Source organism: Callionymus lyra, chromosome 6, assembly GCF_982586985.1.
Source record: "Callionymus lyra chromosome 6, fCalLyr1.hap1.1, whole genome shotgun sequence".
In the NCBI taxonomy this organism is placed as follows: Eukaryota; Metazoa; Chordata; class Actinopteri; order Syngnathiformes; family Callionymidae; genus Callionymus; species Callionymus lyra.
The window spans coordinates 18089875-18109829 of NC_141823.1; the positions used below are offsets into that span (position 1 = coordinate 18089875).

Below are 19955 nucleotides of genomic sequence, written 5' to 3' on the forward strand. Positions count from 1 at the left end.
AAATCAAATTTGCATCTTTCAATTGGTTGAAATTTCCAATAACACGAACATTAGAGCTAACCTTTTCATTATTTGAAGCATTATTGGACCAAAAAAATGGGACTTTACTTGATTTACTGGTGGTCGGGGTGAATGAAGCGTTGCGATTGGTTGCCTGGCTGACTGCCGGGGGCGGCGGAGGCATTGTGGGTGGGGTGGACCTGGGCTGGGTTTTCACATCCGCAGGTGAATCTGGCATTGTTCCAGCCTTCTGCACTCTGCTACCTGGGATGAAGAAAAAGAAGAAGAAGAGGAAGAAGAGTGAGAACGTTGCTCAAGTTTGTGAGGAAAACTTAAAGAGCGAAAACATTGACATTTCACCTAGGGGGCCATTGATTGTTTCCTTCAAAACAAAAGCTCCCAAAAAAAAAAAAAGGAAGCAGAACAAATCAATGCAGGCAGAGGAACTGGCTCCAAAGTTGTATTGTGTCTCTCTAGTTAGAGATTCATGGGCCTGGGAGACGCACAGTAACACCTGCTCACTCACTCAGCTGCTGCTGACGGAGACCCCCCGCCCCCTTCTTTCTTCCCCTGTCTCTCCTGCACATGAACACACACCGTGGAGCTCTGGTCGTAACCTCCGGACACACACACACACACACACACACTCGCGCACGCCGGGGTCCGGCTGTCCCCTCTCGTACCCCGGTTCAGACAGCTCACTTGACAGCCAGTGACAAGTGCAGCTGGATCTGCTGCTGTCCATCATAACGCTCTGGCTTTCTGCGGCAGGAGCTCCATCTTTGCTACCGGTTTGCTCCGTCCTCTAGCAGGGCCAGCACCAAACAAGGCGAGGAGTCCAGGCAAAAGGTCAAACGCATAAACATGCTACACCTGACCAGTATTGATGAGCACAAATCATCGATATATTTGAAGGTCAGGTCGATGTTCTCATGTACATTTGTCGATGACAAAACTTGTTTTGAAAATGTTTTTTGCCACTGATGTCACAAAGAAAATTCACTTGCCAAAAGAATTTTCATGGCACATTTTCAAAGAGTTAAACATACTCAAGCAATGTTAAAAATGTATTTTAAAAAAAAGAAGATGAAGTGCAGATGGGACATGTTTTTAAGTTAAAGATAATAAAATCTGCACAGATTGTCCTTCATGTCCTTCATTGTTATTATTAATTTTCTGTTGAACATGACACACATAAGATGAAGTAAAGCAACGTTTTTAAAGAAATGCTTTTAAAAAGTATGTTAAAAAAACAACTAAATTAAACGCACGTGTGTAGATTAATATTGTGTACGGGACTCTGGAGAAGTAAGGCTCAGGGGCCACATGTGGCCCTTTGACTGTAACACTGTGGTCCTACTGAGGTCAGAGGAGAACATTTAGAAAAGGTTTCTGACATATTTATTTTGTATTTATTACTGTATTTACTGTAAATAAAACTTTCCTACATTCTTTTTTATCTTTACTCTTTGTGAATATTTCTTGCCTCTCAAAATAACTTGAGTTAATATTGAGGTAATATCTAAAAAAAAAAGAAAGAAAGTTATTTATCAAATTATTTTAAATTAATTGGTTAAATTCTTTGTCTTTTTTTTTTTTTCCTTATTATTTGCGCTTGCATTTGTTTTTGTTTTTGGCTCGACGACCCCTTATAAAAGTCCCAGTATACAATGTGGCCCCTGAGGAGTCCCCTTCATCGACCACCACTGAATAATGCTGAATAATACTGAATCCTTAATAATGAATTATTCATAATTGTGATTTATTTACCATATTTCAGAACATTTTTGCGTTCATGTATTTTAGGAACAGAAAAAAATACATTTTAAATGATAGTACTGATCCACAGAAATACTTGAATTTTTTTTGAACGGATCAAACTACTGTCCAACACCTCATGATTCAGCAGTTGAGATGTTCTCTTTCTCACCGGGGGCTTCAGTTTTTTCCGCCTATTTCCGAACGCTGGCGTAGAAGTGCTCAACAGCTGGTGTCTGTATTTAAAGAGTGCCACTCTGGAGTGTGCAGTACGAGGGCCATTGACACAGTGATCCTCAAGAACACGAGGAGCACTCCGCTGTTTGCCCCATGCCAGACGTGTCGAACACAAACACACAAGGTTGTAGATAGCGGCGGCAGACGGGCCTCAGCGGTATTAATAGACGCCGCTACTAGGCTGAGATGCAACAAACAGGTCATCCACGGTGTTTTCAGTAAACATCCCATAAATCCTGCCGACAACACAATTAGAGTATGTTCTTTGATATGGACGAAATATTAATAATTAAAAGGAACTTTTTCAATATAAGAGTCTGCTTCCTCCGCTGGATTATCAACAGCTGTTTAATCTGAACGGCTACAGGGACATGACACACACACACACACACACACACACGCAACACAAAAAGCACTGGATTTCACTTTTAATACATTAGGAAGTCTGCTAAGTCTGCGCTCCCATATGTGGCCATCTGTGCTCCCATTGTGCTCCACACTAGAGGACAAAAAAAAAAAAAAAAGAAGGAAAGAACCGACCAAAATCCAAGGTGAAGTTAAGTGGCGAAAGTTCAGCTTTCGTATCGTCTCAGACTCTCACCCCGGCATGTTCATCCCTGGCCGGGGAGAACATCTGCGCTCCTCTCTGACGCCGCCCCGTCGATTGAATCTTTTTTTATTCCAAAATAAAAACACATCATCTGTGAACGCAGCTGTATGAAGTCTCTGGTATTGATGTAACACGGGTTCACAGATTGCTCACCAAAGAGGCAACTTGAGCTCTAAGTATGCACTCCATCTCTTCCCCTTGTGTCATGATGAAACCAGACGAAAAACAATTCCCCACCACCAAACTCAGCAGCAGGACGCCTGGCGTGAGCGAAGAACTCCAGGAGCATCTTCGGGTCTCGATGCATATTTAATAACACACATCAAAGTCTGTAAACACACTTACCAACGAGTAGAAATTCAATTCTGCATTGGTCTGTGTGTCGATTGTGAGAGGATATATGAAGTGAACCACGACTTATTTTACACTGAAATTGAAGTAGTACACTTGCCGTTTAGTACACTGATCTAAACTCTTATTTATACTTAAGAATACTTTATGAACTTTACTTCAAGAACTACGACTTCAGATTCAGGGAAGCAGATCAGCCAAAACACTTTGGGAATATGTCCTTGTTTGTCTTTGATGCTGCATCTGTTTTTAGAGGAAACTTTCTAGGCACACACACATACACTCTTGTGTACTCTCAACTATAGTCCGGCGAGTGTATACCTAGTACATAGGGAGTATAGAGAATACTATACTTTGATTATACTTCATTAAACTTGTAAACCTAATACATTGGTTGTATAGAGAATAGTGTACTTTAAGTATACTTATGTAAACTAAAATGTTGACTCAGCGTGTTTACCTAGTTCACTGGTAGGACAGAGAGTCGATACTTTTCGTTTATGTCTGCAAAATAAACTATAGACTCTGAGTTTATACAATGGTAGTATAAAGAATAGTGAACTTTGAGTATACTTCAGTAAACTTAACTATAGACTAGGATTGTAAACCCAAGATATTGCTAGTATAGAGAAAAATGTTCTTTAAGTATACTTATGTAATCTAAACTGTAGACTCTGTAGAGTTTTTACCTAGTACACTTGTAGTATAGAGAATAGTATACTTTAAGTATACTTCTGTAAACTAAACTATACACTAGGAGTTTATACCTAATACATTGATAGTATAGACAATATTGTGCTTTGATTATACTTCAGTAACCTAAACTATAGACTAGGATTGTAACCCTAACACATTGATAGTATAGACAATATTGTTCTTAGAGTATACTTCAGTTAACTCAACTACAGACTAGGATTGTAAACCTAATACATTGATGGTATAGACAATATTGTACTTTGAGTATACTTCAGTTAACTCAACTATAGACTAGGATTGTAAACCTAACACATTGATAGTATAGGCAATATTGTACTTTGAGTATACTTCTGTAAACAAAACTATAGACTCAGAATGTACACCTAGTACACTTGTAGTATACTGAATAGTGTACTTTGAGAATACCACTGTAATGTTAACAATATACTTAGATTATATACCTTATTATAATCCCTTTACTTATACTTAAGTATACTTTTAAAATGAACTCCAAGTGTGATACTTTTTGCTAAGGGCTGTGTGGAAACGCAGCTGCTACTTATTAGCTTCAGCAAACGGCTGAAGTCAGAGCCGTCCTCTCTTAAGTCCCTCCTGTCTATTCAATCTCTCGTCCTCCGCAGAGACTTTCGTCAATGACCACATAGTACTAAAACTCTCTCTCTCTCTCTCTCGCCGTCTCAGTCCTTGCCTCGCTCCCTCCCACAGTAATTCCCCCAGTCTCCAGGAATGCTGTTGTTTTTAATTTCTCCCAGCTGCTCTGGCTGGATGCCCAGCCGCCTGCCTTCCCACATCTGTTCCCCATCAGGCCGCTGAGGAGTCCACACAAACAGAGCCCGAGCCTCTGGCCCTCCAGCCCCCCTACCAGGCGCTCGTATCAAAACATAAGGATTGTTGCCGGCGCTCTGGACCGAGACGCAGCATCTACAGAGGCATTGGTCTGGAGTTTTTTGGGGCGATTCAAAGAAGTATCGTAACCTCCTCCTCGGAGGAGGAGGACGATGTCCAACATCCACGCTGCAGATGTGTCTCCACTTCATCTTGAACTCATTTGGCTTTTTTCAAAAAAAGGCTTAACTAATGACAGACCTGAGTGGAGTGCGTGCTCGCACACATCTGTACGCCGCAGATGTAGCCACACATGCTCCCCCCCAAAAAAATTGCCCGAATATGTGCCTCACGCTGTGGACATGCATCACCCATGTCATCGCCGCAGCTGACGAACAGATCCGTCCGGGCGACGCAAATCGAAATCTATTTTGCTCTTAAGATTAAATTAATAAAGCGGGAAAATGCTGCGTAATAGTGAACAGATGGGAAGGGGGAAAGACGAGATTAAAAAGACGACTTTTCCTTTTCTTTTTTCCTGGACCAGAGGTGCTAAAGATTGAGGACTTGCATTTCTGACTCTGTGAGCAGCAGGAATCCTGTCATACAGGGCTCATATCTGTGGAAGCTGTTATTGATGTAATTGTATTGAAGTTCTAGCGACCATCTGTTCACCGTTGGGAGGGCCGGCTCCTCTCGTCAGCAGTGAAGTGGTTATGTGCGGCATATCGCTGCTGCCGACGTGCTTGCTCAGAAAAAAAAAAAAAGTAACTTCCTTTTCAAATTTTTCCCAACGGCTGCTAACCAAATCCAGACGCCAGACTTACCTCCATCCTCCCCTGTCCTCCATCCTCCTATCTTTGCCACCTCACCACGGCAACCCCCCCCCACTCTCCTCCCACACACACACATACAAACACATCGCCAACAACTCATGCTTTCATTTCCTGCCTCTACCCTTCCAACAAGCCATCCTTCTTCGCCTCCTCCGTTCGCTCCGGCCACAAGCTCAGTCGTTCCTAAATAAAGAAAAGTATTTGTGACAATCGGCCGAGGCCGGTCGTGCCAACAGCAACTTCTCAGCTAACTGGAGACATCTGGAGAGAGAGAGAGCGGGGCAACGGTAGCTTAAATCCGACTCCCTAGTCTTGCACCGAAAACAAGTCTCGAGACAACGATACGTTAAAGGTTTTTTTCACGATGAACGTATTGATTCTGTCAAATTTCTTAGGAATAATCAAGAAAAATACCTTTTTTCCAGACGTTCACTACCACAAGATGCAAGAACTTGTCATTTGTTTGAACCTACTGTAACACAAATGCATGTTAGAATTGATGTTTTATTGTGACCTAGAAGTCATTTTTAATAGAGCGTCTGAATTTATCTTAACATATCATAACGGACAAGATTCCTGCCATTTGGAACAAAACAAAAACGTGTAACTTTCAATGTTTTTCTGGCACAAAATATCCTTCATTTTATATTTGAAGGAAAAAATGTTGTTATTTAATTGGAAAAAAGCCTTTTATCTTCACAATTTACGAAGACAAGTGCTACTGGGTGGTAAAATCCTCTTTAGCGTGCAGCTAGCATTGATATAAACCAGCTAAAGTAGATAATATTTGATATATAAACAAGTTAAAAATAAACTTAAGTTACATATTAAACAGTATAATTGTGTGGGAACTGTCCTTGGCCCGTGTAAATAACAATAAATAAAAGATAAACAGCATCAAGCACATACTTATAATAATTTAAAGAAAAAGTTTTTATTTGGTGATAATTCTAGATGGATTATCTCGACCTAAAAAATAAAAATATTTCATAAAAGTGACAAAAAAGTGCATTAATTATAGTTGCAATGGTATTAATCGTAATCCATTTTACTTCAATGAATATTTTACCTCATTTTTAATATATGTTACACATTTTTAGAGCTGATGAAGTTGAAGAAAAAAAACTTTTTCAAGGAGTGATTCAGTGAACACATGAAAAGCGCTTGATCAGTTTCCCTGACTCACTCCATCATTAACTCAACCAGCTGGAGAACAAAACATGAAACTGTGTTTCCTCTGCGGCGCTACAGTAGCAACTAAAACACACTTTAACTCCCAACATATCAAGAATGGAAACCCCTTTTTGAATTCCGTACCCCTCTTCTGCCTTAAACCTGTTGATGATAGTTTCAATCCTATAATAAAAAAGTCAGTTTAGAGATGGAATAAACTATTTTTATCGGGTGTAAAACCCTCGCCATGTTACACACGTCAACACGACCACGACTACTATTGTCTCAGCGTGTTGCGGATGCATTTGAAATGTGTTATCACGATTCCCTGCTCGCTCGTGTCTGCGTGTGTGTGTGTGTGTGTGTGGCTTCAGGGTCTCTGTGTGAAAGTAGTTGAACACCTGAACATCAATAACTGTCATGTGGACCACCTGGGACCCCCACAGCCAGCTTGCACCATGGGCACACAGCCATCACCAGCACAGCTGCCACAGCCAGAGAACGATGGAAGTTGAAAAAAAAAAAAAAAAAAACACAAAAAAAAAACGCATGAGGGAGCGAGTTCACGTCTGGGAAGGAGCCAGAGACTCATAGAAAAAAAAAGGTAGACAGACACAAAGACAGAGGAAGATACATGTGTGGCGTCGGCTCCTTCTTTGTTCTCCTTGTTTTACATGTTTCTGCGTCATCCTGTCAGTCGCGTGCCAGCAGCGCCTCGGGCTGCCATGTTTCGCAGCGTCTGATCAGACGTACATGCTTTCTATACGGTTGGATGTTATGATGATGCCTCAGCACTTTCATCTGTTTCATATACTCATGGATCGCCTGTCAATCAACATGGTTCTCAAACGTTTTAACATGAAAAGCTGGTTTGATTTTTTTTTTTTTACAAAGACGTAGATTGTCAATCTGAATTTAACCAAAGACAAAGTAAACACTTTATTCTAGCCTTGGTACAAAATTCGGAGAACATTACGCAATATATATATATACGCATATGTAGTGTGGGTCATATATATATACATGATAGTCATTACGTAATTTTTTGTTACTATCATGTTATTTTGTTATACTTATCATGTTATTTCTAATATTATCACGTTACTTCCTGATAGTTATGACATCATTTTGTGATATTATCATGTTATACCGTTTTGTTGTCATGTTAGTTTATGATATTGTCACGTTATTTTGTGATACTTATTACAGCATCTGTTGTATCTTTCTTGATATAGTGTAATTCTATGACATTATCGCGTTATTTCTTGATATTAGCATGTTACTTCATGATAGTTATTACATTACTGTGTGTTACTATCACATTATAGTGTTATTTCTTGGTATTAGCATGTTACTTCATGATAGTTATTACATTACTGTGTGTTACTATCACATTATCGCGTTATTTCTTGATATTAGCATGTTACTTCATGATAGTTATTACATTACTGTGTGTTACTATCACATTATAGTGTTATTTCTTGATATCAGCATGTTACTTCATGATAGTTATTACATTACTGTGTGTTACTATCACATTATCGCGTTATTTCTTGATATTAGCGTGTTACTTTATGATAGTTATTACATTACTGTGTGTCACTATCACATTATCGCGTTATTTCTTGATATTAGCATGTTACTTCATGGGAGTTATTACATTATTTTGTGTTACTATCACATTATTTCTTGATATTAGCATGTTATTTCATGGGAGTTATTACATTATTTTGTGTTACTATCACATTATAGTGTTATTTCATGATATTAGCATGTTACTTCATGATAGTTATTACATTATTTTGTGTTATTATCACATTATCACATTATTTCTTGATATTAGCATGTTACTTCATGATAGTTATTACATTATTTTGTGTTATTATCACATTATCACATTATTTCTTGATATTAGCATGTTACTTCATGGGAGTTATTACATTATTTTGTGTTATTATCACATTATTTCTTGATATTAGCTCATTACTTAATGATAGCTATTACATTATTTTGTATTTCTATCACATTATCGCGTTATCTCTTGATATTAGCACGTAACTTCATGATAGTTATTACATTATTTTTGATTTTATCATGTTATTTGGCGATATTATCATATTAGTTCATGCAGTTTATACTGATAATTCTTAAATAAGTGTCACATCCGTCTCAAGTCAAACCTGGTCTTCACTGGAGGTTCTATCCAGGAGCCACAGGAGTGCCATCGTCACAAGTGCGTTCGCTCAAAACTCACCATTAACACATTGGAGTCAAACGAAAACAGCTTATGAGGAAAAACATGCCGACGCTCTTCACGAGCAGTCGCCTGTAAGATGTAAACAGTTGAATGCACTTTGGCGAACAAAAGCTCTGAACACCTGCACCTCTCACAGCACCAATTAGCTCATCAGCCTTTTAATTACTCTGTTAATTGCGTACAGGCAGCATGAAGGGCAGCCTGGGAATATGACAAAGGGGATCTCTTGAGGAACTCGCCTGACAAGCCAGACAAACAAACAGGAGGGCTTTTTAACAACGGAGGCCACAAGAAAGTGAAAGCAGCGAGCCATGGCGAGGTAGGAGTGAGAGCGGTAGAAGCGATGGCACCGAGGAAGAGATTCAAGTGTTTCGGCATCTGGACCCTATTATATCCCTCGCAGGAGGGTGGGGTGGGGTGGTGGGGGGGGGTGTAGATGCTGGAATAGAAGAACAAGCGTGGGAATGACCCGGTCTAACGTCTGAGGCATGTCGGGCCTTTTTCTCAGTTTGTGGGAGAGTTGAGCCGGAGTTTCGGCGAAGTGACCTGTTTGTCACAGAGCTCTGCTGTAACACAAACATCCTCTGGAACAGAGAAGGACCACACAGCGGTCGGAGAACACGAGGAACACGGCCATAAAACTCACTTTTTATTCTTATGCTACATCAAGTTTATTGATCCCACGGTGAGCGGGGCGCGCACCGAGCAGATGTCCTGCCTCCATCTCTGTCAGGAGCCGGTGTTTGAGGAGGTGTATCCAGGAAACAGTGGCGGGCACCCACTTCCTGTGTGACAGGTGTGCGCCGGAGCCCTGGCAGCTGCTGTCCTGCTCCGTCTTTCCCTCCCCGTGTTCTTTTCTCCTGTTTTTCCTTCCTTCTAACCAGCTGCAGCCGAGAGAAGCTGTGTTTGCTCTGACGTCACGGCAGGCCGCCTGCTGGTTTATGGAGCACAAAGACTAGGACTTGACCCTGGCAACACGCGCGCCCGCTCAGAATAAGTGCCCGGTCACAAACAGGTTCTCAACCTGTGATTCAGGTATTTTGGGTTTTTGAAGGATATTCGTGGGATTAGTATTCAAATACCAGGTGCTGCAGTAAAAGAGACATTTAGAAGCGTGTGGACATCACACCCTGCACGCAAAAATAAAAAATTATGTTGTTTATTAAAGCCAGGAAAGTAAATAATGCCAAATAAAGCCAAATAAGCCAATTGAAATTCTATTTAGTGATATTATCATGTTATTTTATAATATTATTAAGTTATTTTGTGATGTCATCACGTGCTTTTATGGTATTTATTGGTTTATTCTGTGATTTTTTATTTTATATTTATTTTACTTATGTTAGTAGTGTGATATTACCATGTTATTTCTTGATCATCATCACATTTTTCTGTGATACTTATTACATTCTTAATTTTTTCCTATTCTCATGTTATTTTATAATATTATCACATTATTCTGGCATATTATCACGTTATTCCTTGATACTTTTTCAACTATTTTTGGAGATATTTCACATTATTTTGTGATAATTATTACGTAATTTTATGTTATTATCACGTTATTTCCTGATACTTATTATATAATTTCTCATGATATTATATTTTTATTTATAAGGGTTGGTGATTGGTGATATTTGCAATTATTTTATGACATTATCATGTTATTTAATGATATTATCAGACTTTTTTTGTGATAGAAAAAAAGATGTTTTATATACATTTATTTCTTTTTTTTTCTAGTAAATGAAAATAAAGATAAGTAGCAAATACATTAAGGTGAATATTAAGTTTGTATATTAAAATAAAATAGCATGAATTATTAAAATTATAACATGATGTTACTAAAAGAAAAATGACAAAAATGTTATATTCAATTAGCTTGTGATCTATCGTCGAATGTGAATCAACTCCATTGAAGCCTGTTCAGAACCGTCAGCCAGTACAACGATGACAACTCCAACAACAGTTTAGTTTTCATGTCTTTCATTCATTCAGTGCTAACCTGCTGCTCTGGCACTCGTCAGCGCTGACAAAACTGTCTGTTTAGTGGTGGCTGCGTCTCAGCGTGCCATCGTTCTCGTGCCGCCAGTTTCAGATGGCAGCGACAGCAGCGACGAGTCCTGACATTAGCCAGGACACAGACACAGAGACGCTCACAGACACCATCAGGGATCTTGTGGTGACGTATGAGCAAATATTCCCTCTACGTATGAAGTAACATTATAATAAAAATAGGAGGATATTATTTCACATGGCTCCATAAAATAAATCACTGTCAAATCATGAACTTCCGTGATTGTCAATTCTGACCTGAAATCTGAAAGTATTTCTCGAAGCTCAAACAATTGCACCTATCAGATCTAAAACATGCCGTCTAAGGACCAACTTTGACTTATTTTGTGAATTTCGTTTTGCCAGTTCTTAACAGACCTTGAGCAGCAGCGGTGAGAAGCCATACAAGTTAATCGTGAAGCCTTTACAAAAACTTCCAAAGTCCAGCTCAAGTTATAGGAAACCATCAAAATGCAACCAACTTTTAATCAATCCTGAAAATTGACATCCATTCTCAGCTTTAGAAAGCATTTTAGACAATTTCATTGAGTAATCCTTTCAAAATAGAGACTTTTATATTCGATAAATTGGGTTTTATTGAAAAATAAATAATTATGACCTTCTTAATAAATATGGTAGCAGTGATAGAAGTAACTCAATAACTCTGAGCTTTTAGATATTGACTCTGTGTTGAATGTCAGAACAGTTTGCTTCCTACTTCGGTGTTCACGATTGATTGATAGAAAGATACTTTATCGATCTCACTGAGAAAAATCTACATGCTAATGCTGTTAGCTTAATTGTCTAAGTAATGTACATGTATTCTTTTATAAACCAAAAGTATCTTTCATGTGAAACACACTTGTCGGCTCCATATTATATTTAATGTGTATAATATATAATAGTATTTCTTAATATTAATCAATATTTGTATTGCATTTATCATTTTATTTCTTATATTTTTATGTTTTTATCTTAAATGTTTATACGTTGTTTATCTACATCTAAAACAGCTAAAAATTCCCGAAATGTGGGCGGATAAAGGAATATATTCTCTTATATACTAATATTTTGCAAAATAATTGGCGAATAAAGATCATTTTTAAGGCTGAAATTAACTTTTTCATCGTGCAACATGTGCACAGAGACACAGCGATGATTTCCTCACATGCAGCAGATTTTTGGAGCGCTCGTGTGCAGACACAGAGAGGCAGAGGAAGGAAGGCTGGAGCCCAGATTAAGGTCTCTGCGTCTGACTGGTAACACGACGGCAAACACTGGCTGCCATATGAAGAAGAAAAAAAAAAAAAGACGGAACCATCTGCGTGGCACCCGATCTGTTTCCAGGAGATAACAGCTTTTTTAAATTTCACACCCAAATATCTTGCATTGAGAACTAAATGAGAAGGAAGTGTCTCCCTTCCCAATCTGAGTCCGGAGTCTCTGATAATAACTCCACTGCTTGTTTACGACAATTCCCTGATAAATGCCTTATTGTGGTGCCGGGAGAAGGAAAGGGTGGAATACGTTGTATCAAGCAGTGTTGCTTCTGATATGAACTTCCCATTCGCTCTGTTAACCCTCTTGGTTGACACACAAAAAAAGAGCGAGCTGGTGCTACTGTAGATTAGACCAGCTGTTTCCTCTGTCTGACTGGGATCGCGGCTCACTTCCTACCAGGAGCTCCCATGGACCGGGATAGGCGGGAGGCCGGCGCGGTGTGCGACAGGGATTGTGACACAAAGGCAGAGGCATGAAAGGGGTTCAGAGGTCGGAGAGCAAGCGAGGAAGTACGAGGTGAGGCGGGAAAACAAGAGGCGAAAATGACAAGACGAGGAAGGGAGGAGGAGGAGGAGGATGTGACTCTGTCAGCAATTCCCAGTATTTATGGATGTTTTGGCATTAACTTGGACTTGGACGCCTCCTTCCTTTGAGTGATTTTCTTTTATGTGATTGACACTAATGGATATTTCATCAGGTAATCAGGGAACTGATCATAATAAAACCTTTCAAAATCCGGCCATCTGTTAAGGTACGGAAATGAGAGAATGGATGCAGGATAAGTGTCTATAAGAGGAGATCGTATATGCTACTTCTTTTTGCTTAATTTGAATTATTAGCCACATTTAGCAACACTATCTTGTCGTGCTACCACAACAATACACCCGTTCCAGGGCAGGAATGTGAGCAAAAGACAGGTTACAAAATGAAAAGTTTTGAAAAAATGTTCTATAAATATTTAGTCTTTGTTTGGACAGTTTCTCAAAAAATAAGTTTGTTTATCAGTGTAAAACTTTCTGCAGCGACAATTCTGACAGGCTCTAGTAGGAGAACTCACATTTCCCCGATCATTAAAACACTGCATTGGCTGCCAGTTTCTTTCAGGATCCATTTTAAAATTCAGATTTTTAACATTTTAAGATCTATTCATCTATTCATCTATTCCTCCTTACATCAGTGATCTGATCCAACCTTACACTTAATATGTTTTTCTGTCTGTGAAGAAGTTAGCAGTTTTGTGTTGAACAGGTAAATGCTAATTACACAAAGCTTGGTAAGATGTTGAGATTCATTGCTAGATTTCTCTACATTAAATGTGGCCCCTCCTCTGAAAAACGTTTGGACACCCCTGCTTTAGGTTAATATATGTTTCAATCAAGATGATTTAAAAAGAAAAAATAAAGCATATATCAGATAAATGGATGAAGAACTGTTGACTGGGCATTTGAGCAGGTGGACAACAAGAACATGAAAAGGATTTCCTTTGGTCAGTATCACATTGGCTCAGTATCCCAGAAATATTGAGCCAACTGGAGTGCAACAGATGACAGAAAAGTGATAGTTAGCACACATTTGGCCTCCACCCTTTTTCGCTCTCGCTCCCACGCTGTGGCGTCAGCAGACCAGCCATCCCGCCAGTGTGTTTCTCATTCCATCAGATGTTGGGAAGCTGTTGGCTTCTCTACTCTATAGTCTTTGACATTCCCCATCTCCCCGGAGAGGCTGGCCAGCCTTGTCACAGTAATGTCAAACACATGTGGAACAGGCCAGCGCCGAGCAACACATCAGGAGGCGGCCAGAAACACAGCCATCTTTCCCAATATGTATTTTTGGGAAAACACACCCAAGAATCAGTACCAGGTCGTTCGCTCCCATATTTGGACACAGATTTACACACGGATCTGATTACAGACAATTTGTTGTGTAGTCGCTGCATTTTCTGCGAATCCATGGAGTGACAGATCAATGCCAGGAACAACCTGCTGCGTCACAGTATCTACCTTTTCGTGAACGATTCAGAAAAATATCTTACCTTCATTCTTTTAACTATATTCTCATTAAACTTAAAACAATTGTGATGCTATTTGAGGCATTTTAAAGCATTTATTTATTTAAATATTTGGGCATATCATTACATATTTACTGTCTGCTATCAGATGCTTTAAAGATTTATTTTTTTTAAAGCTCCAGATTTGGAAAACCACCACCATCTTGTAGTGACATCACAACATTTTATCCGTTTCGGCAAAAAATCCTCTTCAGGAATGTCAGCAAAAGACTTCTACAGCAGTAGAATTTTCCAATTTTAACAAAGAAAATTTTCCGTACATGCAATTTAAAACACAGCGAAATGTATATATAAATGAATATAATGGAAATAATGAAAAATGTTGTGATAATGTAACGACATAAACTGATAAAGCATGAAATAATCTGATAATATCATGAAATAACTTGATAATATCTTGAACTAATCTGATAATATCACGAAACAACTTGATAAATCATGAAATAATCTAATAATATCTTGAAATAACTTGATTATATCTTGAACTGATCTAAAAATATCATGAAACAACTTAATAATATCATGAAATAGCTTCATAATATCTTGAAATAATCTAATAATATTATGATATAACTTGATAATATCTTGAACTAATCTGATGATATCATGAAATAACTTGATAATAAAAGGGATAGAATTATACTATGACATAAAAACAAGCTAAATATGGGTTATTTGAATATAGATTTAATGTATTTAATACATGATAATAGAATACTTTGAATGTAGCTCTTATAAACTTCAACATTCATTTTCAAGTGGGGACTATTGTTGTAAAAAGCAATAAGCAATAAGCAAGATTGTTATTATATAATAATAGTATATATCGCAATACACTCCGGTCTGCGTTAGCTCCAGACAAAAGGTTAAAGTAGCTCTTTACACGGATTAACAACATCTCCCTTCTGTACATTTGACACACACTTTTGTTTTCTCTCATTGGAAAACTACTCGCCGTCCACTTCAATATGCACAGTGGGTATATGGATTTATTCAGGCCACAACAGAATTCCAGCAGACGGACCATCAGACGTGAACTGTTTATCACTGGAAGCATCAAAGCTTCAACACCGGTCTCTGGCTTCTGTCAACTTCCGTGTCAGCCTCACTTGTTTGCGGCGGTCCAGGTGTCGGCGCCGTGTTGACCACCTGACTCGCTCGCTGTGGGTTCAGCGCCGCCGCCCACCTGAGGCCATCTGTTCTGCTCATTAATTAGGAGATAGCCGGCTTCACCTGCACTGCCTGCATTTAGATGACTATAATTACCACGGCGCACACAGAACCCACACTTGTACAGTGGTCACAATCGCACAGCATGGAGTCACGGCACACACGCGCCTCAGTCACCTGCTGCAGGTGTCGCGCCGGGTTACGAGAGCGGTGATGACTTTCACCTTCTGCTGCTTTCAAAAAAGGCCTTTGAAGTGTCAAAGTAATTGAAAAAAAAAAAAAAAAAGGTAATTTCACAATCACGTTCAGACCCTGCAGCCTCACACACTAGCAGTATCTTTTTGCCTTTCAGCAACATGATATAAATTCATTTTGTTATTTATTTGGATTAAAATTTACACTTATAAGCCACATTCAGTGCAGCCTTGTCGTGATGTCACTACATTAACACCTGTTTGGTGGAAACACAATGTCAACAAAAGACGTCTATAGCACCTCACTATTTTCTTGAAGAAAATGTTCATGTACATACAATTTAAATGTCATTTTACACGGTAAGATATATGAGTAATGAAGATATGCTGGATGTAATTGTAGTATAAAGCTTTTCAAAGAACAGGGAGCTACTTTCTGCTTAAAGAACAGAAATAATATAATAATTTTGGCTAAATAACATACAGATTATATCATGAAATAAGATCAGTCATTTAGGAATAAAAAGTAGTTTATATGGCATCAAAATTCCACTCAACATTAACCATCAATTTAGTCAGACCTGGATTGTATTTATGTCGAACATCATGTAGAAACTAGCAATTTTTTCTAGTGTTTATTTTTATTATTCTTTACCAGACTCTATGAATATGACTAAGAGGTTTTTGTTTTAGCATGTTTGTTGTTAAAAAGCAAAAAAAAGGTTTATGAAATACTATGGTATTATAGTTTTAGAATACTTAGCCTGATTTTAAAACCAGGTTTTGTACTTTTCGCTGGGGCTGTTTTCATAGATGGCCACTCACAACAGCCACTGTATGAATTGTGGCCCCTGAAAAATTGAATAGCCCTATAAAATATATACTAATTCAAAACAGATTTTTTTTTTCTGTTTCAACCTTTCAAAACAAACAAAGAACTCAAGAAAAATAAATCATGTTCTGTGAATCAGAATTTCCTTTCCTGGCAGATATTTTTTAAAAATTCCCTTTTTTTCGCTGCAATGTTTCCTTTCTGCTTTTTTCCAGTCCAACTAGTAAAAACAGGTGTCTGCACAGGTACTTCTTTCACTCAACGAAAACGTTTTGCAGGCTATTGTTGCCAAGGACAGTCTCTTTTCGGGTCCTCAAGTGTCGGCCCTCTACATTTGAATAAGAGACACAGGACTAATTTGCTACTGTTAACATCATTTTGCCTTGAGAAAAATGCATTTAAATAAAAAATAAAAACCTCTCATCCTTGCTTTAGCCACAATAGCATGATGCACGCGCCGCTCAAGTGGAGAAGCAAATTAATTGAAGTTCTTTTAAAAGACTTTTACAACTAGTCTCCTCTGTGGTTGGGAGAAGCGAGTCGACGTCGGTGATGGCAGGAATAATGTGCGGTGAGGCCGGGTGTCTGCAGTGCGGTTTCACCCCGGCAACCCTCCCCATCTATTGTTTGAGACTATTATCAAGTGTTCAATAATTCAGACGATATTTACCAGGGGCAATTATGCAGGGCTGCGTCCTGCAGGGAAGAAAAGATGGCTGGAGTGTTTTACTGTTGCACTCAGAGGCGGAAGAGAGAGCTGAGGCTGTTCAAGTGGGGATCGAACCTCTGGCTGGACTTGTTTCCTCGGGAGGGAGTGCCGGCACTGTTTGTTTACCATCAGTGGTCGGCGCTTTTATTGTTGCTTTTCAAACGATATCTCTTTAGTTTTTAAATATTTTTCTTTTGAAAACAAAAGACTGTATTTGTCAAATTACAAAGAGCCACGTTTGAAATCAAAGGGAGCTAAAAATAAAAATAAAATATTAATAGTGTATCATCAATATAGACAGAACTTCCATCTTAAAACTAGCAAATTAATACTTACGATTAAAATATTAAAGCTGCTACAATATAACATAATTTTCTCCTGATCTAAATTCAGTTTAAATCCACATTAGATAAAACAAATAAATAAAGAGCTCTAATGCTTTCAAGACACAGTGCTGCAGGAATAGACCAGACTTCTCCTGTACGAGGTTGGCTTATGAAAGATAAGGCTAAACGGCTCAATTTATCCCTTTCACACTTCCATCACCTCCCTACAGTCCAGGTGGAGACTGTGACACGCGGAGCAAGGATTTTTGTGTCACCACTTTGTCTCAGCATCACTTTGATGTGCAGCTCAACACCCACAAGTCTCTCTTTCATTTCTCTGGTCCAGGAAATCAAGCATGTATTCAAACAGTACTAAATAAGGTCTCATAAGTGAATAAACCTTTGATTGAAGCATTGTAAAAAATATAGATAAAGTGTTTATCTTTATGAATATAAAATAATTATCATCATATCAAATATCAAATGTTTCAGGTTGCACTTACTTTGTGAAGGTCAGACTGAGGAAAGTGGTGATAATCCACTCCAGATAGTGTCTAAATCAGGTTTGTTATGGTCTCGATCCTCATCGTTTGGAGAGGGTCAGATGGTTAAAGCCGTCAGGAGAGCGAAAATCAGTCCGGGGGTAATTCCCTTGTATTGTCTTTCTAATATCGAGAGGAAAAGAGGCAGAGAAAGCCACAGTGAAACACAAGAAAAAAACCTTTCCTTTGGGAGTTCTGATGGGCTCTTGACTTTCCAGGTTTCAATAAATTATGAGGTATTTTATTATCAGAAGGAAATGGTAGATCCTTTAGCACGTTTACAATCTTTGGTTTTTAACTGGATTTTTTTTTTTTGCCATGGAAAATATCACAACTTCATGTAAATCCGCCCCTTTTCAGAAAGTAGAATAAATAATATACAAGAGGGGAAAAAAAGCTGTCCTTGGGAGTTCTCAAACAGCGAGCAGACGCTCTTGGCTGTGATGGAAAAACATATATTTATATATAAATATATGAAGATGCGTCTTTTTTTCAGTCCAACTTTCCGACTCTTTTCTCGACTTCACTCTTCATCCACTGTCCACGAATAAGTCCGAATACATCCGATCATGGACAGATTCGTCCGCTGCGCTGGTCTTTCGAAAAGAGGTTTAAAAAAATAAAAAAATAAAAACCAAAAAAAAACAGTTGAGGACTCCCGGTGGTGACAGACGCGATCCCTCGAACCGGTCCTCCTCCTCCTCCTCCTCAGTGTCCGCGATGTCGCCGTTTTCCTCCGTCACATAAAATGAGACGCTTCTCCTCTGAAGGTGCTTCACTCTTGTTTGGTGTCAAGTGATGAATGGAGCTGGCGCGTCCACGGTGCTCGGTTAGTCTCTCTCCCTCTCTTCCTCCCTCCCTCTCTCTCTCTCTCTCTCTCTCTCTCTCTCTCTCTCTCTCACTCTCTCTCTCTCTCTCTCTCTCTCTCTCTCTGTCCTCGCTGTAGCCTTCTGTCTGCGTTTAAACACCATCTGGAGCGAGCCACCCCTCCTCCTCCTCCTCCTCCTCCTCCTCCTCCTCCTCCTCTTCCTCCCCCTCCTCCTCCATCCACCCCTTTCTCTCTATCTCTGTCTCTCTCTCTCTCTTCTCTTCCTCTCTGTGTCTCTGGTACCATCAAGCACACTTCTTTGTTCTGGAATCCGAATGTTAAAAATGCAAAATTAAATTGTCTTTTTAAAAAAACAACTATTTAAGTCACTGGAATGATGCACCAATGAAAATGTTTTGTATATACTACATATTGGTCTCATTATAAAATAACAAAACATCATATTAAGTATTCATTTTTATTTCGGTATGTATTATATAAATATTGTTATTTTAGGAAACGATCCATTGATGTAATCCCTTATATGCGCAATCCAATTGGAAGTGTTTCTCTCTCTTCCCGTGGGGGGCGCTGTTTCCTCGTATCATAAAGAACAGGGTATCGGATTCAGAATCAGAAACTTTTATTGAAGGTGTTATGAATACAAAATGGTATTATTTTTGTTGGCAGTATAGTATAAAAGAATCAAATAAGTTAAGCAATAATAAAAAAAGAAATAAATAAGCAATAGAAAAATAGAAGCACCAGGACAGCCATTCTGCATTCATATCTATCTATTTATCTATTTTTATGAGTGCATTTTTAAGGTGTCTCGATTAAGACACTTGAGCATTTTTTTGTCTATAAGTTCTAATAATATATAGAAAAATGTAAATATGTAAATTACAACTTGATTGTTATTTTTAAAAGGTTTAGTTCAGTTTAGTTCAATTTATTTTTAAATGGAAAATGTGCAGTAGGTATATTCTGATCAGTTTGATGATAATCAAAGAAATGTTATATAACATGTCATATATATATTAAAAAAAGAAAGTCAAAGACGACATCCGCGTCCTGTACAGTGAGAACCACCCACCTGTCCATTTGCTACCACTTTGGTAGATACACAAACTCACAGTGTCAGGTAGAGGGGCAGAAGACAGAGCTGCCAGCGTCCTCCTGACCCCTCCTGTTTTCATAAAACAA

General features: G+C 38.6%; 1 protein-coding gene across 3 annotated transcripts in view; it reads right to left on the bottom strand.

Annotated features, from left to right (window-relative positions):
* cbfa2t3 (CBFA2/RUNX1 partner transcriptional co-repressor 3) overlaps positions 1-18943 on the bottom strand; it is a 36627-nt gene extending 17684 nt beyond the window's left edge. For 2 of the 3 annotated variants that reach the window (XM_087794013.1, XM_087794014.1), the window contains exons 1-2: positions 17903-18943; positions 109-264 (exon numbers count right to left, since the gene is read on the bottom strand). In XM_087794013.1, coding sequence (XP_087650139.1) covers positions 109-238 — 130 coding nt within the window. In that variant the 5' untranslated portion in view covers positions 239-264; positions 17903-18943. The remainder of the gene's footprint in view (positions 1-108; positions 265-17902) is intronic. The other variant, XM_087794012.1, reaches the window with a different exon arrangement.
* Positions 18944-19955: the final 1012 nt, after the last annotated feature.